Raw genomic sequence first — 20,743 nt, forward strand, 5'->3', positions numbered from 1 at the left:
ATATGGGTGGCAATTAAGCACATGAAAAGATGGTCAACACCATTAGACATTAGGGGAATGCAAATCAAAGCCACAGTAAGACGCCGCCGCACGGAGTCAGGGCTTCCAGGCGACACAGTGGTGAAGAGCCTGCCTGCCGGGGCAGGAGACGCAGGTTCGATCTCTGTGTCAAGAATGGCCCCTGGAGGAGGGCATGGCACCCACTCCAGTATTCTTGCCTGGAAAATTCCATGAACAGAGGAGCCTGGAGGGCCACAGTCCATGGGGTCGCAGAGTCAGACACGACTGAGCGCACACGCACTCATGCACACCTGAATCGGAATGGCTAACACCGAAGAGGCAACAATACCAGGTGATGGAGAACCCCTAGAGGAGCTGGGTGTCTGACGCATTAAAAGTAAGACGAGGACTTACAGCGGCACCACTTGGGAAAGCCGTTTGGCGGTTTTCTTAAAATTCAAATATATTCACGCTCACTAAGGAGAAATGAAGCCACCCTGGGTGTGCAGCATGGCTGGGGAGGACAGAAGCTGTGCCCTCGGTGAGAGCCTTCCCTAGGCCTCAGACATCCCCGCAGCAGCGTCAGGTGAGTCCACTAACAACAGATGCGAAGTTCCCAAAAAAATAACCTCAACATCGACAATATCTCTTGTGCAATGTTACTGATTTTTATTTATTCTCACAGAAATCAGTTGCCAACTTGAGTTCATCTGTGCAGAGGTAAGTTAGATCAAATAGATCGCTTAACATTACTAACAATTACTCATATCTCAGTTTTACTTATTTTGCAAAAAGTACAATAATTCTTAGCCTGCTTTACAACTAACATCCGGACGAATACACGAAAGTAAGACAGCGCTCATCTATCTTCTGTGCCACCCGGAGAACATGGGCAGTGTTGCGTCTGAGGGTCTTCTGTACGGTCCCCAATAACATTTGGTTTCTGCTCTATGGACGTGAGTCTGAGTGAACTCTGGGAGTTGGTGATGGACAGGGAGGCCTGACGTGCTTCGATTCATGGGGTCTAAAAGAGTCGGACACGACTGAGCGACTGAACTGAACTGAAGCTCCTGAAAGTCAGGGCGGCTCATTCTGAGTCAGTTGATCAGTTAATGCTAACATTTTAGGGCTCCAATGCAGTCATCCTTGGTACTTGTGGGATGTTGGCTCCAGGAGTCCTTGCATTTAACAAAATCCACCGATGCTCAAGTCCCATAGTTAGCCATCCACGTCCATGCGTTCTGGATCCAAGGGCTCAACCAAACACAGACATTTCAGTCCAAGCTTTGGTGATACTTGGATATGAGACCCATGAATCCAGAGGGCCAATGGTATACTGAAACACACACACACATGTGTTAACCAGCACAGTCCAAACTCGTGTTGTTCAAGGGTCAACCACTCACCGTTTTTGAAGAGACACAATTTGGTCCACATTGTCTGCCCTCTGGCCCCCGAAAGCCCACTCTCTTCTGTCACACAGAATAATTCATTGCATCACAACTTCCCTGAATTCAAGCATCAGCTCTAAGTCCCAAAGCCTGTCACCTAAGTCGTGCAGATCTGTGATGGCTGAGACTCCGGGCAGGATTCATCCTGGACCAAAGTCCTCTCCATCTGTGAACGTGTGAAACCAGACAAGCCATTTGCTTCCAAAGTGCACTGAGGGGACCATCATAGGCTAGACACACCCATTCAAGAAGGAAGAACTCAGAAGGAAGCAAAGGTCACCAGCCCTAAGCCTGTCTGAAATCCAGCAGGGCAAATGCCTCCGATTTCAAGTGTTGAGAGCAACCCCCTTTGGCTTGGTCATCTGTGGTATCGCCGGAACCCCCCCCCCCGCCAACTCCACGCCAGGAGGCCGGGCTGGTTGCCCATTTAAAGTGTGGGAGTTGGTTGGGATTAGCTCCTCACTGCTTCTTCATTATATGTCGTGACATGGGCTCGTGAACCAGTGTAGAGACAGCGGCACTCCCAGCAGAACCTCAAGGGTGACGCCCAAGCAGCTCTCAGCGCGCTCCATCCACGCATGAAACTCACAGGGTTAGATGACACCACACCTGTCCGTCTGCTGCGCCCTCGTTCACACCCCAGCCATACGTCAGGGCAGCTCCTGTGACCCTGCGGGCAGACGCGACCGCCTCTCATCGGCAGCATTGTCGTCCTCCACGGGAGAACCATGCCCTGACAGACCGGGAGGCTCTGGCCTCCCAGTGGTTTTTTCTGACAGCTCTCTGGGAGTGTCTCTGTGCCCACATTGTCAGCTGCACGCGTGTGCTGAGTCGCCTCCGTTGTGTCCGACTCTTTGCTATCCTGTGGTCCGTAGCCCGCCAGGCTCCTCTGTCCATGGAATTCTCCAGGCAAGAAGCCTGGAGTGGGTGGCCATGGCCTTCTCCAGGGGATCTTCCTGACGCAGGAACCGAGCCCGCGTCCTGCGCAGTGCAGCTGGACGCTTCACCGCGGAGCCCCTGAGGGGCCCTGTTGTCGGGTACTGCTGGCGGACGTCCACAGGCAAAGGGCTGCCTGTGCTACACCTTCATAAGTCTTCACGGTGACGTTCCCCAAAGCCAGAGGGACTCAGGCTTCCACCAGTTTCCCCAGACTCTGCAGCATAAGAACAGTATATTTGGTTTTATCCAAGTAAAACAATTGTTTATATGTGCATTCCTCTTGACACCAGTGGGAACGTACATCATTCCGTCTGCCTTGACTGTTCGACAATCTCTCTTGTGTGCATTGCATTAGGTTTTCATATATTTTCCCCATTTTTATACTGGAGTATTTGCATATTATCCATTTTAAGAGCTCTTTGACTATTGAAAATACTGATTAATTCTTTGTTCTTTGTGTCTCAAATATATTTCATCCAATCTGTCATTTTAAAAAGTTTATTGTGTCTTTTGCAATGTAGAGGTCACAAATTTTTCTGAAGCCAAATGTGTCAAATTTTTATTTTGTCTTTTAAAAACCTTCTTTGCTCCTGAGTTTTCCAAACATTCCTCCAATCTTTGTAATATTCTCACAGTTTTACTTGCTTCCTTTGCACTTTGATCCTCAGGCCATCTTAGCTTTTGGATACAACGAGAGAGGGGACAAGCTCAGTGATCCCCATGGCATAGATGGCCCGCTGACCCTCCGTGTCTGGACCCGCTTGCTTCTGCCTCCGTCATCTCTTTCTTCTGCAGCCTCTCTTTACTCCCTAGTAGACAAATTCCTCCCAAGCCTTTCTCATTTTTCAAATTTTTTGACAATTCTTGCACATTTGTTTTTCCATGTAAACTTTCAAGTGATTTTGTCCAGTTCCAAGTCACTTGCATTTGGGGTTGGCGTTGTGCTGAATACACCTTCACTCACGGGGGACTAGCCTCCTCCCAGCGTCGCTGCCCCAGGTGGGGGCACAGAGTCGTCTCCTTTGGGGGCGGGGAAGGGTCCTGGAGTGCCTTCAGGAAGGGCGCCTGGAGCCGGGGGTGGGGCACTGGGGCTGTGGCCCTGGGGTCATTGCGTCCCTGTCCTGCATTCAGAGGGGCAGAGAGGGCCCACAGAACCCCAGGAGTGGGGAGCTTAGAGAAAGACAGCACTCGGCAGCGTCCCAAAGGCTGAGCGTTCCTGAGGTTCTTGCTTAGTTAACAGTTGGCCAGGAAATGCAGTTCACCGTGCAAGGCCTGTTCTCTTTCAAACAACCCAATAACTTTTCTTCCAGGTTTTCTTCCTTAGAAATCTGATTGGCAATACTAACATGTAAATCCACATCATTTTGAATTTCACTTCAAAATATCATTTAACCATGATCCTTTAAGTAAAATCTAAGAACATTTTCTATTTTTTCCTTTTCTGGTAAGAAAGACAGTAACTTAACTGGAACCAGGATGATAGACTTTTGCCTTAAATTTTTTTTTTTTTAGAATCAACGCGTATTTATTATACAAAATTTGGAAATACAAATTCCCAGTATAAAAGCAGAAACACACAGATTTCCCCACCCACTAATAACTGTTGCTGGGACATTGATTTGTATTTTTTACATCTTTCTTTCCAGTACCTTTTCTGTGCATATACATACACACACACAATGTTTTATTTTATGAAAGATTCCTTAGGAGCTTGTTTTACCTCATGTATTGTGAGGTTCTTTCTGTTAAAAGAAAACAAGACTTTTACGGGTGCACTCACCCCCTTGAGCAGGTGCCACGTGCATATCTATGGGAACATTTGTTTTCATTTCCAATCCAGCTTGTGTTCCTTCTCCTGGAAGAGAAGCCGGCCCTATTTAATCAAGGGTCAGCAATGGGTAAAATGTGATACAAGTAGGTCACAAACCCTCTGGATGAGACGGGAAGTAAACTCTGTAGTCTCTGGCGGCAGGGAGCGTTCTCCGAGTAACGCAGCTCCTGGGTCCCGTTGAGCGAGTTGGCACTGCTGACGGCCATTCCCAGCCCCACTCCCGAGGCTGGCCCTCTCAGAGCGTTAGAGCCAGTGGGGTCGAGTTCACAGCGGTCAGAGGAAGTTTCTAAGCCTCGTGACACCTGCCAAAGGAAGGAACACGCCCAGCACACACCCGTGCGGTGTGTGGGAGCTCCGCAGGCACGTTTCCGAGGAAAGCCTCTACGGAGGACGTTACAAAGTGTCCCTGTGGTGGTGGCGGTGCCGTTTCTAAGAGAGTTTCTTCTGGCCTGTTTCGTCTGTTCTGAAATGTTGTGGGTAGGATGAGAATATGAACAAGGATTACGGTCTCACACGCGAAGACACACCGGCAGGCATCTTCTCATGGTTTCCTTGGAGCAGAAACCCGGCCAGGTGAGCCTGGTGTCTGCTCTGCCCCGCAGGGGAGGACCCCCGGGAGCGCCGGGAGACAGGCTCACACCCTCCTGCTTCGCTCCTCCCAGCCGCAGCAGTCCCAGTCCTCCTCATGTTCCGATCTCTCTCAGCTAGCCTTCCCGGGCCCTCCATTCCTCAAGGCTCAGATGACCACATGTGGATAATTCAACGTGACCCTCCCGTGCGCATTTTAGGTTCAGTGCGACGAATTCCCACAAAACAGGGGCTTAAGACAGGAGGCCCCGGTTCTCCGTCCATGTCGGAGGCTCCAGGGATCAGCAGGGCTGCTTGCTTTCTGACTTTTCTGGGGCAGGGGGATCCCGCGACCCATCCCAAGCTGTGAGGTCCTCAGGAAAATGGAAAACCAGGATAGAGAGACTTTCTGGGCCCCCAAGAGTCCCCGTTTGCTGACACGTGTGCTTTCTCTCTCCTGTGCGTCCCCACCAGCGTGAAGTCCACGCAGCAATTGCCAGCAGCCCTGGACCACTGGCAGGTCTCCAGCCTCGACACCCATGCCAGCAGCTGCTTGTCGCAGCAGGTGAGCCTGGTGCGGGGGGTGGGGGCAGGAGGCAGGGGCGCGGCCCCCCAGGACCCTGCAGAGGACTGCACGGCACAGGAGGTGCTGGTCCGACGTGCTCACTTTAAGCGTTTGCAGTGTTTCGGGCCGTGCTCCTTGCCCGGGAACAGTGGTGGGCACGCGTGCGAGAGAGCAGGTGCAAACCGTGTGCTACAGAGGCCTGTAGGGCCAAGCGCACTGTGTCTGCGTGGCCCCAGCCCGTCTGCTGCGGGTTTGCCCCTCGAGGGCTCAGCAGCCCGCGGCTGCAGCGCAGGCTGTCCGAGGCCTCCCGGGGCAGCGGCGTGGACACGCAGCGCGAGGCTCTCCGAGGCCTCCTGGGGCGGCGGCGTGGACACGCAGCGCAGGCTCTCCGAGGCCACCCGGGGCAGCGGCGTGGGCACGCAGCGCAGGCTCTCCGAGGCCTCCCGGGGCAGTGGCGTGGACACGCAGCGCGAGGCTCTCCGAGGCCTCCCGGGGCGGCGGCGTGGACACGCAGCGCAGGCTCTCCGAGGCCTCCCGGGGCGGCGGCGTGGACACGGTCCGCCCCTGAGGACGTGCTGGTCCTGGGTCCTCACCGGGTCAGCCTTCAGCGGCAGAGGCCGGTCGGTTCCTGTCGGTCCTCGCAGGCCTGGGTGTGGCCGTCTGGAGACACTGCATTAGTCCAGCGGGCACCGCGTCTGAGGCCTGGGTCTGGTTAGGGTTGGACAACCATCGTATGGATGCGGCGGTCACTGCAGAGCGAGGACCGGACGGCAACAAACTCCCTTGCATGATTTTAAAACAGCCCCAGCTTGGAAACGCAAAGACAAGACCCCCATTCCCTCAGGGGGCACCTTGAAAGCTCACAGCTAGCATCTTACCTTGTGATGAGAAGCCGAAAGCCTCCCCTTAGGACACGGGGTCCACACTCACCACTTGTACCTGATGTCGTGCGCGAGTCCCAGCCCGGGTGAAGGTGAGGGTTTGACCTCCTGCATGTGGGTCTGTGTTCACTTTTGAGACGCGTGTTTGTGTGGGTGAAGCAGGGTTCTGTGTCCATTCTCAGGTCCAGACGGCACTTAGACACACACTCGTTTCTCCCCGTTCATTGCTTCTGGGAGAAATCGCGTGTGATCTTGTGTTGATTTCCTGTGTAAGGTTTCCTTTGGTATGGCACACAAAGTGCTGCCTATGAAAGAGAAAAAAGACCTATGCGTCCATCGTGAATGACTGCAAGTTATCACCCCTCGTCTCCTTTGTGTGTGAGAGACGACCTTGAGATGCACTCTGAAATTGCAAGTTCAGTCACCATGAGGCATCTTAGGTCACTGGTTTACTTTTAAAGGGTCTTCCTTTGGGTAAACCCACTGATAAAACTTTTGGACCCAGGAATTGCACTCCCAAGAATTAAAATAGATTCGAAGGCTTCCCGGGTCCGACCCTGTTCTGCAGTTACCTGGGCAGGGGACCCCGCGCAAACCTCCGAGTGTGTGGGTGATGATTAAAGGAGACGACCCACTGGCACAGCCCTCAGCACGCGGGAGCATCGGCTGTCTACCACCATTAACTTAAAGCCCAATCTTAGAAAAACAGACAAAGCTCTATGACAGAGACGTTCCCTCTAACGTTGTTTATAAAAACAAAGATCTGAAATAACTTCAGTTCAGTTCAGGTCAGTCGCTCAGTCGTATCCAACTCTTTGTGATCCCATGAACCACAGCACACCAAGCCTCCCTGTCCATCACCAGCTTCCGGAGTTCACTCAGACCCATGTCCATCGAGTCGGTGATGCCATCCAACCATCTCATTCTCCGTCATCCCTTTCTCCTCCTGCCCCCAATCCCTCCCAGCATCAGAGTCTTTTCCAATGAGTCAGTTCTTCACATCAGGCAGCCAAAGTATTGGAGCTTCAGCATCAGTCCTTCCAATCAATATTCAGGACTGATTTCCTTCAGGATTGACTGGTTTGATCTCCTTGCAGTCCAAGGGACTCTCAGGAGTCTTCTCCAACACCACAGTTCAAACTGTAGATTTTAACGAACTCTTCACCGAAAGCGATCTATGGGTGGCAAATGAGCACCTGAAAAGATGCCCAGAATCAGGCCCTGAGGACGCGCAGATGAGAGCTACACGAGGCGTCACCACACACCTGCCCATGAGGCTCCAACCTACAGATGCAAAGTCTGAGCCAGAGGCGGGGAGGCCAGGCCCGTGCCCAGGAGTTAGGTGGGCGCCTTGAGAGCTGGGGCTGTCCCGCTCCCGCCCTGACCAAGGAGAAGCGAATGCACGCATGTGTTTCTCTGCTGGGGCTGCAGAGGCTGGCCAGGCAGCTCACTTTCTTCTCCCATCCTGGAGCTAGAAGTCTGCGGTCAGGGCACCGCCAGGGCTGGTACCTCTGAGCCCTCAGTGCCACCTGGGCACATGGTCTTCATCCCGAGCTCGTCCTCCCAAGAGGACATGAGGCCTCGTGCTCCGGGACCCACACGGGTGACCTGGCTCCACTGTTAATAGCCTCCGTGGGGCCCCGTTTCCAAGGATGGTCACGTGCTGCATCACGAGGGACAGGACTTCAATCACGGAAGAGAGGGGACGCAGCTCAGCCAGAGCTCGAGGGTGGGGCCAGGCGCCATCCTCCAGCGCCCTGCCTGGACCCGGGGCCCCCAGGCGCCCTGACACGACATCCAGGGTGGGGCTTGGCTCCTCCTGACCAGCTGCTCCTCCCCCTGCCCGCAGGAAGCTAGTGCCGGCCGAAGCACGTCCGCAGTGCGGTGAGTTGCCAGCCTTTCTACCCGACGGGGGCTGGGGGTGCGCCTCAGCGCAGGTCTCCTAGGAGAGCGAGCATCTGTGACGGAGCATTTGGGGCAGGAAACCCCTGTGCGGATTTCAGTCACTGACTCTGGCTCTCAGCTCTGCCCCAGCCTGGAAGGCACGACCCCTCACGGTCACCCTGCTCACGGCTGGCGCCTCAGCTGGACGGACACCAGGCATCACGCTCGTTTGACCTTTGTCTGTGGAAGTGTAGGCAGCCCTTCTGACGGTTCACACACACGCAGACAGGCACACACGCGTGAGCGCGCACACACATGCACACGGGCACACACACACTCTCCCCTGCAGCCCTCAGACACCCCCAGCCCCGCCCCCCGGCTCCCTCGTGGCGCCGCCCCATGTCTGTCTCCGTCCAGCAGAATCAAGCGGAAGGAGTTCCTGCCTGCGCTCTCCAGGTGCTCCAGCCTGAGCTCCGTCAGCACCGTCACCCCTGAGAGCTCCCCACCACCCCAGGTGAGCCCGCGGGCCCGGGGGTCACAATTAGGAATATTTCAAAGATAGTGCTTTGGGGCTGTGTTCACAAATCTTGCACCCAAAGACCTAAGGGAGAGTCTTCGATACTTCCTACCGAAAGTTTAACATGCTGGTCTTGAGAGCTGGGTCCTTTCCTATCTGTGGTTGGTGTGTGTGGTGTGAAGCAGGGGTCTGGCTCCCCAGTTCCCATGGGATTTCTACTGTTTCCTGCTTCATTCATGTTTAAGGTAATTAACCAGTAGATAAGGATTTACTTCTGCTACTCAGCTATTATATATATATTGTTCCTCAATTCCTCCATTAGGAGTCGAGGAATAAATACAACTGACTTTCTATATTTAATTGAATTTTTATGTGGTACCCATTGATTACCTTCTTCCTTTTCTAAAGGCCTTTAGTCATCTTCTTAATGGTTACCTTGAGGATTACAATGAACATTCTAAATTTATAACAGTAAAGTTATACTTTATTGAATAATACTAATTCAGTTTCAATAGTATTTTAATTCAGTATTCAATAGTGTTCCAAGACTCTATTCTCATACATTTCCATCTCTCCTCCTTTATGTTGTTAATGTCACAGATTACATATTTGTATACTGTGTGCCCATGAACAAAGATTTATAATTAGTTTTATGCATCTATCTTTAAATCATATAGAAAAGGGGAAGTGTTACGAATCAAAGTACAATAGTACTGGCTTATAAATTAACTTTTGTAGTTACCTTTACGGAGAAGGCAATGGCACCCCACTCCAGTACTCTTGCCTGGAAAATCCCAGGGACGGAGGAGCCTGGTAGGCTGCAGTCCATGGGGTCGCTAAGAGTTGGACACGACTGAGCGACTTCCCTTTCACTTTTCACTTTCATGCATTGGAGAAGGAAATGGCAACCCACTCCAGTGTTCTTGCCTGGAGAATCCCAGGGACAGAGGAGCCTGGTGGGCTGCCATCTATGGGGTCGCACAGAGTCGGACACTTAGTAGCAGCAGCAGCAGCATCTCTTCATTTTAACCTGAAGAATGTGGAGAGACTAGTAAACTGTGTGTCTTTTCAGCATTTCTTGTGTGGCAGGTCTATTGTAATGAAGTCCCTCAGCCCTTGTTTACCTGAAAATGTCTTAGTTTCTCCATCATTCTCAAAAGATAGCTTTGGGGGCTTTGGAATTCTTGGTTGGCAGTTTTTTTTTCCCTTCATGACCTCATGCCACCCCAGTGCCTTCTGGCCTGCATGGAATCTGATGAAGAGTCACTGTTTATCACACTGAGGAGCTCTCCTTTGTGATTAGCTCTCTCTCTTGCTGCTTTCAAAATTCTCTCTAAGTTCTAAGAAATTGGCTGTAATATATCTCACTGAGAGTTTTTTTAGTTTATCTTGCTTGGAGTTAAGTTAAGCTTCTTGACTGTGTTGCTGTTGTTCAGTCGCTCAGTTGTGTCTTTGCGACCCCATGGAATGTAGCATGCCAGGCTTCCCTGTCCTTCACATCTCCTGGAGCTTGCTCAACATGTCCATTGAGTCAGTGATGCCACCCGACCATCTCATCCTCTGGCGTCCCCTTCTCCTCCTGCCTTCAATCTTTCCCAGCATCAGGGTCTTTTCTAATGAGTCAGCTCTTCACATCAGGTGGCCAAAGGATGGGAGCTTCAGCATCAGTCCTTCTTTGGCGCTCAGCCTTCTTTATGGTCCAACCCTCACATCCATACATGACTACTGGAAAAACCATAACTTTGACTATATGGGACCTTTGTTGGCAAAGTAATGTCTCTGCTTTTTAATATGCCTTCTAGGTTGGTTTAATATGCTTTTCTTCCAAGGAGCAAGCATCTTTTAATTTCATGGCTGCAGTCATCATCTGCAGTGATTTTGGAGCCCAAGAAAATAAAGTCTGTCACTGTTTCCATTGTTTCCCCATTTATTTGTCATGAAGTGATGGAACCAGGTGCCATGATCTTAGTTTTTTGAATGCTGAGTTATAAGCCAGCTTTTCACTCTCCTCTTTCACCTTTATCAAGAGGCTCTTTAGTTTCTCTTCAATTTCTGCCATTAGGGTGGTGTCCCCTGCATATCTGAGGTTATTGGTATTTCTCCCGGCAATCTTGATTCCAGCTTGTGCTTCTTCCAGCCCAGCGTTTCCCATGATGTTCTCTGCATAGAAGTTAAATAAGCAGGTGACGGTACACAGCCTTGACGGACGCCTTTCCCAATCTGAGCCTGTCTGTTGTTCCATGTCCTGTTTTACCTGTTGCTTCCTGACCTGCATACAGGTTTCTCAGGAAGCAGGTCAGGTGGTCTGGTATTCCCATCTCTCGAAGAATTTTCCACTGTTTGCTGTGGTCCACACAGTCAAAGGCTTTGGCATAGTTAATGAAGCAGAAAAGTAGATTTTTTTTCTGGAATTCTCTTGCTTTTTCTATGATCCAACAGATGTTGGCAATTTGAGCTCTGGTTCCTCTTCCTTTTCTAAATCCAGATTGAACATATGGAAGGAAGTTCTTGGTTCATGTACTGTTGAAGCCTGGCTTGAAGAATTTTGAGCATTACTTTGCTAGTGTGTGAGATGAGTGCAATTGTGCGGTAGTTGGAACATTCTTTGGTATTGCTTTTCTCTGGGATTTGAATGAGAACTGACCTTTTCCAGTGCTGTGGCCACTGCTGAGTTTTCCAAATTTGCTGGCGTATTGAGTGCAGCACTTTCACAGCATCATCTTTTAGGATCTGAAATAGCTCAGCTGGAATTCCATCACCTCCTCTAGCTTTGTTAGTAGTGATGCTTCCTAAGACTCACTTGACATCGCACTCCAGGATGTCTGGCCCTAGGTGAATGACCATACCATCGTGGTTATCTGGGTCATGAAGATCTTTTTGTATAGTTCTTGTGTCGCCTCTTCTTAATATCTTCTGCTTCTGTTTGGTCCATACAATTTCTTTCCTTTATCGTGCCCATCTTTGCATGAAATGTTCCCTTGGTATCTCTAATTTTCTTGAAGCGATCTCTAGTGTTTCCCGTTCTGTTGTTTTCCTCTATTTCTTTGCATTGATCACTGAGGAAGGCTTTCTTCTCTCTCCTTGCTCTTCTTTGGAGCTCTGCATCAGATGGGTATATCTTTGTTTCTCCTTTGCCTTTTGCTTCTCTTCTTTTTCAGCTACTTGTAAGGCCTCCTCAGACAGCCATGTTGCCTTTTTGCATTTCTTTTTCTTAGGGATGGTTTTGATCACCACTTCCTGTACAATTTACAATCCTCCATCTATAGTTCTTCAGGGACTCTGTCTATCAGATCTAATTTCTTGAATCTATTTCTCACTTCTACTGTATAATCGTAAGAGATTTGATTTAGGCCATACCTGAACGGTCTAGTGGTTTTCCCTATTTTCTTCAATTTAAGTCTGAATCTAGTAATAAGGAGTTCGTGATCTGAGCCACAGTCAGCTCCCAGTATTGTTTTTGCTGACTGTATAGAGCTTCTCCATCTTCAGCTGCCAAGAATATAATCAATCTGATTTCGGTGTTGACCATCTGGTGATGTCCATTTGTAGAGTCTTCTCTTGTGTCATTGGAAGAGGGTGTTTGCTCTGACCAGTGTGTCCTCTTGGCAAAACTCTGTTCGCCTTTGCCCTGCTTCATTCTGTACTCCAAGGCCGAACTTCCCTGTTACTCCAGGTGTCTCTTTACTTCCTACTTTTGCATCCTGGTCCCCTGTGATGAAAAGGACATCTTTTTTGGGTGTTTAGTTCTAGAAGGTCTAGAAGGGCTTCCCTGGGGGCTCAATTGGTAAAGAATCCGCCTACAATGCAGGAGACCCCAGTTCCATTCCTGGGTTGGGAAGATCCCCTGGAGAAGGGATAGGCTACCCACTCCAGTATTCTTGGGCTTCCCTTGTGGCTCAACTGGTAAAGAATCTGCCTGCAATGTGGGTGACCTGGGTTCGATCCCTGGGTTGGGAAGATCCCCTGGAGAAGGGAAAGGCTACCCACTCTGGTATTCTGGCCTGGAGAATTCCGTGGACTGTATAGTCCTTGGGGTCACAAAGGGTCAGACACAACTGAGTGACTTTCACTTTCACTTTCTAGATGGTCCTGTAGGTCTTCATAGAACCATTCAATTTCTGCTTCTTTGGTATTACTGGTCGGGGCATAGACTTGGATTACTGTGATATGGAATGGTTTGCCTTGGAAACGAACAGAGATCATTCTGTCATTTTTGAGACTGCATCCAAGTGCTGCATTTCAGACTCTTTTGTTGACTATGATGGCTACTCCACTTCATCTAAGGGATTCTTGCCCACAGTTGTAGATATAGTGGTCATCTGAATTAAATTCACCTATTCCGGTCCATTTTAGTTCACTGATTGCTAAAATGTAGGTGTTCACTCTTGCCATCTCCTGTTTGACCACTTCCAATTTACCTTGATTAATAGACCTAACATTCCAGGTTCCTACTCAATATTTTTTTACAGCATCGGGCTTTACTTCCACCACCAGTCACATTGACAGCTGGGCATTGTGGATTTTTTGCTTTGGCTCCGTCTCTTCATTCTTTGTGGAGCTACTTCTCCCCTCTTCTCCAGTAGCATATAGGGCACCTGCCAACCTGGGGAGTCCCTCTTTCAGCGTCCTATCTTTGCCTTTTCGTGCTCTTCATGGAGAGTATAGATTGGATGTGTAGATTCATGATTTTATCCGTTTTGGGAAGTTTTCATTATTTATTCAGCAATTTTTCTGCTCTGTTTCTCTCTCCTCCTCCTGGGAATCCTACAAGGTGTATCTTGATATCTTTGATGGAGACCCACAGGCCCACCAGGCTCCGTTCACTTCCTTTCATTGTTTTTTCTTTACAGTTCAGACTGGATGTTAATAATTTCAGTTTAGTCAAGTTTTTTTTTTTTTTTGGATCCTTTTTTCACTCGTCAAATCTGTTGAGCTCCTCTAGTGAATTTTTAAATTTCAATTGTAATTTCAATTCAATTTTAAATTTCAACACTTTTTAGCTCTAGAATTTGTTTCGTTTCTGTTCATAATTTCTACTTCTTTGTTGATATTCTGATCTGTTCTTACACTATTATCCTGATGTCCTTTAATTCTTCATCCTTGATGTCCCCTGACTCATTGAGTATTTCTGAGACAGCTGATTTAATATTCTTGACTATTAACTTGAAAGTCCGGACTTCCTATTTCTTTGTAATAAATCATGTGATAACCATGGAAGTCAGATTTGTTCCTTGGGGATTATAGATTTTTGCCTGTTGAAGGCTGAATTTTGCAAAGAGTGTGTTTCTTGCCACTGAAAATTTTCTTCCGTCGCCTGTCTGGTCAGCCTGTGGCCCGGGAGACATCCTTGACCGTCTGCTGCGAGCAGGAGGGGGAGGTCCCGCCTCTAAGTCTTCCACTGGGGCCGCACTTGGGAGGCTGTTGCTGCCGAGGGGGCCAGAACCAGGCAGCAGCTGTGCCCATCCCTCAGGGCAGGGCCGGGCCAGCCAGAGTGCACACCCCACACGTGCAACGCGCCAGCCACCAGCACTGCACAGAGTAGGGAGTGGGGCTGCCCTGCCTTGAAGCTGCAGCTGGACCCCGTGGACTGTAGCCCACCAGGCTCCTCTGTCAATGGGGTTTTCCAGGCGAGAATACTGCGGTGCATTGCCGTTTCCTCCTCCAGGGGATCTTCCTGGTCCAGGGATTGAACCTGTATTTCTTAGCTCTCCTGCACTGGCAGGCAGGTTTCTTACCAGTAGTGCCACCTGGGAAGCCCCTCGGTGGAGAGCAAGCTTCTGGGTTCTGACAGCTCCCCTTTCCTTTTGGCAGACCCCTGTGTGCTTTGATGCACAGCCCCACCCCACCAGCCCCCACGTCCTCCTGCAGGCTCTGCTCCACAGCCTCCAGCGCCTCCTCCACCTGCTGCGTTGCGTTCTCCTCTTCACAGCAGCACTTTGGTCCTGATTCCCAGCGGGGCTTGGGTGTTTGGTGACACCTCGACCCATCTCCGCTTCCTGGGCGCCACGCCCTTGCATGTGTGTGCGCTCACACTGCCCTCTGTCCGCTGAGGTTACCGTTTTCATGCGGGGCAGGCACCCCGCTGTTGCTGTGGATTCAGGAGGTTTTGCAGCAGCGACCTGCTGCCTGCCTGGCCGCTGGGCCTGCTGCGGCCCATTGGGACCCCCACTGCCACGGCCACCCCGCCTCCCTCGTGGTGGATTCCACGAGAGCCTCACCCGCCATCCACAGCAGCCTCCTCTGGGCCTTTGCTTTCTCCTCTTGGGGTGTCGGTGCTTCTGGCCCAGCGAGGCGTCCCTCCTTGTTTCCCCTGAAGTTGTATCTTCATGCACTCACGTTATCTATCGATATTTGTACCTTGATGATAATTTTAAAGTCCTGGACCAGGGAAGGGTCGAGAGTATTTACAGATGTGCTGTTTGGACTGAGAAGTCTCCCAGCAACAGATCTGCTTGTGAGTCTGTCCAGACTCTCAGAAGTTTTGCACAGGCCCAGTCTCTGGGACCGCACGTGCGCCACTGAAAGCTGGAGTGAGCGCATCCCTGACCCTTTGGCGAGTCTGGCAAGAACTGCGGTCACCCCTCCGACCTGCCAGCCGGCGGACACAGGACAACACCGCCGTTGGTCTGCAGGGCCAGGGCAGGAGACACATGCCTGTGTTCAGATACAGGTGAAATGCTCAGGCTTCTTGGTAGGCAGAGCCCCGCACAGGGAGCAGCCAGCCTTTCTCGTGCCAGGAATCACAGGGGTCTCCCTGGCTTCCTGAGGCCCTCACACGCATCAGACAAAGCACACCTGTGTCCGTCCTGACGCACAGGCTGGAGGAGGGTCAGCCTCTCGCTGAGGCTGCCAGGTTCCAGCCCCAGGTCGAGGGGAAGGTCCTGAAGCTCTCGGTGACCACCGCAGCTCACGGGGGGTGGGGCGCAGACCCGACTGTCTCTGAAGCGTCACCTGCTTTGTTCTCCTCGACAGTATGACAAACCCTACATCGTGGATTCCCTGTGATTTCTCTTCTGTAGAACACAAAGGACCAGAGAGAAAGAAAGCAACTTCGAGCAGGAGACGTGGCTGCAAACCAAGCCTCCGCATCAGGTGAGACCCTCCGCAGTCTGGGCACGTCGAGATCTACCTACATTTGATTGTCTAGAATGTCCAATATTCTCAAAAGAAAAAGAAGGAGAGAAATCACCAGAGAAAGCCAGGGCTGGGACCCTTGTGTCTGTGATTGCAGACAAGGGGGAGCCTGCCAGGAGGTCCGTAGACAGCCCCTGCCCCTGCTGAGTGCCAGACAGTGGTGGGCTCCAGAGGTGAAGCTGGGCACGGGTCTAAGCAGCAGCAGCAAATGTCTGCCCGGGCTGAGGGCCGCTCTGGTGTCCTCTCCTGTGGCCCCACCCGAGCTGAGGAGCCCAAGAGTGACGGCAGCTGAGCTTGTGGTGGCTGCAGGGCAGGGTCCTGCAGACACTCGGGCTCAGCCCCGCCGCACCCCACCCGCCAGGGTCTCCAGAGCTTTCACACAGACCTCTTCATTCGTGAGTCTTCATCCTTTCAGAGTGTAAACAACATCCACCACTCAGCTTTTCAACAATGAACGTTCACGACGCTAGCTGCTCACGAGCGTGCGTCCCTGAGTACAGGACACCTGAGCTGTTAACTCTTCAAAACGCCTGACGTGGGGCTTGGCGCCTCCAACCCTGGGAGGGAGCGGGCGGCCGGGAGGGCTAGTTTGATGTCTACGTGGTTCCACGTAAGGACCACAAAATACAGACATGCTGTCAGGGAAACTGGTGGAGAAGAAGGGAGGTCGCTCCGCGAGCCTGAGCGAGCAGACTGGCTCCGAGGAGGAGAGGCGCGGGGTGGGCGCGGGGCGTGCCCCGCACGTGGGGAGGGTCTCCTGTGCGCGGTGAACCCGCTGGGAGGTAAGGGCGTCTTGGGCGGGGACTGAGGCAGAGGGACGCCCAGGGCACCAGCCCCGCTGAGTTTAACCTTCACAGACGTGCAGGAGGCAGAAACAGAGGGCCAAGTCCAGGGCTGACTTGCTTTACGGGTTAAGCTGTCCCATAAAACCGGGACCCCCAGGTGTAGAGGTGAACAAGAGGGCCCCAACACTCCACCCCCAGCCTCAACCCTTGGGGAGAGGGGAAGAGAGCAAAATCACTGCTGACTCTTGGACCCTGGCCAACCCGACTTTGTGAAAGGGGGTGACCCTCTGAGACTCGCCCTTCATCATGCAACGCTGCTTCCTTGCGGACGACACGGACAGAACACGGAAAACAGGCCGCTCCTTGTCCAAGTGGCCGACGCCCCGTGGAGACAAGGCCCCTGAGTGAGAGTCAGCAAAACCACGGGAGAAACAGCCCAAGGGCCTCGGGACTCAGCAGGTGAAACCACCAAATAACTACAGGGTTTACTTTGCTTAGAGAAATAAAAGACAAAGTTCAAAGTATCTGAAGAGAACAGAAAACTGTTAATTACCAAACACGTTTGAGGGGCTTCCCTGGTGGCTCAGTGGTAAAGGCCGAACTGCCAAAAGCAGGAGACCCAGATTCCATCCCTAGATCAGCAAGATGCCCCGGAGAAGGAAATGGCAACCTGCTCCAGTACCCTTGCCTGGAAAATCCCATGGACAGAGGAGCCTGGTGGGCTACTGTCCATGGGGTCGCAAAGAGTCGGACGCAGCTGAGCATGAGCAAAACACGTTTGAGAAAGAACGAAACAGAGCTCACAGACGCGCGAGGGGCAGGAAGAGGCGCACAGGGCACAGACGCGCGAGGGGCAGGAAGGGGAGCACGGGGCTGAGCTCACAGACGCGCGAGGGGCAGCAAGAGGCGCACGGGGCACAGACGCGCGAGGGGCAGGAAGGGGCGCACGGGGCACAGACGCGCGAGGGGCAGGAAGGGGCGCACGGGGCAGAGCCTGCGCTCTGCTGCCAGCACTGGTTCCCGCTGTCTGGGGCCTGCGTGCAGGGCCCTGTGCGGTGTCTGGGCTCCACTCCCATCCCTGCCCTGAGGTGCTCACGGGGATGTCTCCTTTCTCTGCAGGAGCCCAGGGACCTGAACCAGCTGAGTCCCGCGTCCAGGGGTCCTTTTCCACCAGGATCCCAGCTGCAGAGTCTGTCCTGGAAACCCTCCAGCTGCCGTCCCCGCTGCAGGGCCGTGACCAGGACGTGTGGCCTCAGGTGCACCAGGACACTGTCCCCAGCCACCAGGAGCCCTGGACCATGGAGTCCACAGTCATCAACGTCCCTGGAGGGCTGGACGGCGAGCTGGACGGCGAGCTGGACATCCAGCAGGTGCCCCGCACGCTGGCAGTGATGCCGTTCGTCCAGGCGCCTGAGAGCCTGCCGGGCATCAAGGAAGAGTGTGGGGAGGAGGGGACCCCAGTCATCAGAGAGATGGGGGTCTGCACCCCCACGAAGGCCCCTGTGCCCAGCAGCCCCACCCCCGTCACCATGATCATGATGCCGGAGGACCCGGAGCTGGGGGACAGGGCACCTCAGCTTGTGTAGAGTCAGAGCGCGTCCCCCAGGCCCCCAGGCCGCCCCTCCCTCTGGCTGGCATTGCCCATGCCGCCCAGCCTGGCTTCCACCTCGAGGAGGACACCTGGGCCCCGCCACCCACCTTCAGAGTCCCCCCACCCCCGCCCTGGCATCAAGAGGGAACAGCCGAAGCCCGCTGCTCTGGCTACGCGGAAGTCTCATGAACTCGCATCTCCCTCACTCCAGGAGCCGTATCTTAAAGACCCGCCTAGTTTTCTAAATACGTCTATATGTTATTCCAGAAAGAAGGCAGATTCAAGATGGGCTGGCTGCCACGCTTTCACTTTCGCTGATTATGAATGTTTTGAACTGTATGACTTTAAGGAGCTTTTTAAGAAATGCTTCGGAGCTCTTTATTAAGTTTTATGGGAAATAATAAAAGTTAATTCTAACGGCAATGAACTTGAAATCAGTCCTGGTAGATGGCTTTTGGGCAGTGGCTTTTGTGGAGGGCTGGCGACCGACCCTAGCCCTCCCCCATGCTGGCGATGGGCTCTGCAGCCGGTCAGGAACCAGGCCTGGTCTGGGCCTCCAGAACAGGCTCCCAAGCCCGTCTCTGGGGGGAGACCCTGAATTGAGGTGTGACCCTCCAGGCCTCTCTGGCTGAAACTAGAGGAAGAAAGTGAGCTTGGAGATAAGTGGTGGGCACACAGAAGGGTGGGCTTCTTTAAAACTAGGCCTTGAATCAAAAGCAGCCTGGGTGCAAGATTCCAAGACAAAGTCAGGGACTGAGGCAGAAACTGAAATCAAGTGGCCAAAGCTGAGATTCTAGATTTCTCAGCGCTCTAGATTTCAAAGTTTAAGATCAATGAAAACAAGCTCACAATCAAAGATCAAAAGAAAACACCATCGTGAGTAGAAGTCAACAAACAACAAAGGTGGATTCAGGCCCTGGGAACTTGAGATTTGGAATCAGAAATGCAGAGTATTCAGTTGGGTGCATAAAATATGTAAATACATGACAATCACAAAAAATAAGCAATAAGTGGATTTTCTGCATGATCAGAAGGACATGTAAAATAATTTTTAGAAATAAATACAGTTGTTAAAGTAAATGAAACAATAAACAGAGTTGAAAAAAGACTTATTAAACTGGAAGATAAAGTGAAGAAATTACCCAGCAGAGAGGATGAGATGGACAGAGGAAAGGTCGGCAGAGATGGAGGGCCGAAGGGCATGTCTTGTGTCCAGCTGGAGGCCAGGAAGACGAGCTTGCAGGGAGGCGAGTATTAGGGTGACAGGGTCCCCTGAACTGACAAAGGATGTGGAAGCACAGACACGGGAGGCGTAGCGTGTGCCAAGCTGCGTAAACAGACACCTCCGCCTAGAGGTCTCGTGGAGGAGGGCAGGAAGGTAACAGCAGGAGGGGGGACATCACAGGCTGACAGAAATAGCAGTCAGTATGGAAGCATGGACCCGACGACGCCAGCACAGGGCGAAGACACTGGAGGGTCAGCACTGCAGGTCTGGCGCAGTCAGTATGGAAGCATGGACCCGACGACGCCAGCACAGGGCGAAGACACGAGGGTCAGCACTGCAGGTCTGGCACAAGCAGAGGTGAGGAGGGACGGGTGGGTGGCGGGTCCCCAGACCCAAGGGGAAGCCCCTGGCCTCCTTGCTCAGCTGAAGCCAGGCTAGATTTTCTTAGAAGCAGAGTAAATAACAGGTCCCAGGTCCTTAAAATCTTATTACAATAAAAATTATGGAATCATCTTAAACCATGAGAAATTTATACGGCTTTCTTAATAAGACTGTATGCCCAGATGGTGACTGCAGGCATGAAATTAAAAGTTGCTTACTCTTTGCAAGGAAAGTTATTACCAACCTAGATAGCATATTCAAAAGCAGAGACATTACTTTGCCAACAAAGGTCCATCTAGTCAAGGCTATGGTTTTTCCAGTGGTCATGTATGGATGTGAGAGTTGGACTGTGAAGAAGGCTGAGCACCGAAGAATTGATGCTTTTGAAGTGTGGTGTTGGAGAAGACTCTTGAGAGTCCCTTGGACTGCAAGGAGATCCAACCAGTCCATTCTGAAGGAGATCAGCCCTGGGATTTCTTTGGAAGGACTGATGCTGAGGCTGAAACTCCAGTACTTTGGCCACATCATGTGAAGAGTTGACTCATTGGAAAAGACTCTGATGCTGGGAGGGATTGGGGGCAGGAGGAGAAGGGGACGACAGAGGATGAGATGGCTGGATGGCATCACTGACTCGATGGACATGAGTCTGAGTGAACTCCGGGAGTTGGTGATGGACAGGGAGGCCTGGTGTGCTGCGATTCATGGGGTCGCAAAGAGTCAGACACGACTGAGCGACTGATCTGATCTGATGCCCAGGTTTGTGACTGCAAGGGTGAACCTCAGCCAAAGTACGGGTCTCCAAGGTGAGCGTCAAGCGCGTGCTGGTGGTGGGCGCCAGCCCTGCCCCGAACCCACTGTGTGTCCTGGGTCAGCAACTCAGCCTCTGAGTCCCGGGGGCACTGCCTTAAAGTCGGGATGGCAATCAGGTCCATTCACACCTAGGACCCCGGGAGGCGCTGGGGCTGGTCCAGTGCTCTGCCGCCATTGTGAGA

General features: G+C 52.0%; 1 protein-coding gene across 1 annotated transcript; it reads left to right on the forward strand.

Annotated features, from left to right (window-relative positions):
* The first annotated feature begins 7,771 nt into the window (after positions 1-7,771).
* On the forward strand, positions 7,772-18,831 carry LOC138984168 (uncharacterized). The gene is made up of 5 exons (XM_070357378.1): positions 7,772-7,837; positions 8,084-8,118; positions 8,404-8,632; positions 15,655-15,727; positions 17,674-18,831. The coding sequence occupies exons 1-5, from the start codon at positions 7,772-7,774 to the stop codon at positions 18,138-18,140; spliced, it is 870 nt and encodes a 289-aa protein (XP_070213479.1). The 3' UTR covers positions 18,141-18,831.
* Positions 18,832-20,743: the final 1,912 nt, after the last annotated feature.

Source organism: Bos mutus, chromosome 20, assembly GCF_027580195.1.
Source record: "Bos mutus isolate GX-2022 chromosome 20, NWIPB_WYAK_1.1, whole genome shotgun sequence".
NCBI lineage: Eukaryota > Metazoa > Chordata > Mammalia > Artiodactyla > Bovidae > Bos > Bos mutus.

Coding starts and splice junctions, on each gene's coding strand:
- LOC138984168 (XM_070357378.1), top strand. CDS start 7,772: ATGGTCTTCATCCCGAGCTCGTCCTCCCAAGAGGACATGAGGCCTCGT. Junction 7,838..8,083: donor GTGCTCCGGGACCCACACGG/GTGACCTGGCTC, acceptor CCCTGCCCGCAG/GAAGCTAGTGCCGGCCGAAG. Junction 15,728..17,673: donor AAACCAAGCCTCCGCATCAG/GTGAGACCCTCC, acceptor CTTTCTCTGCAG/GAGCCCAGGGACCTGAACCA.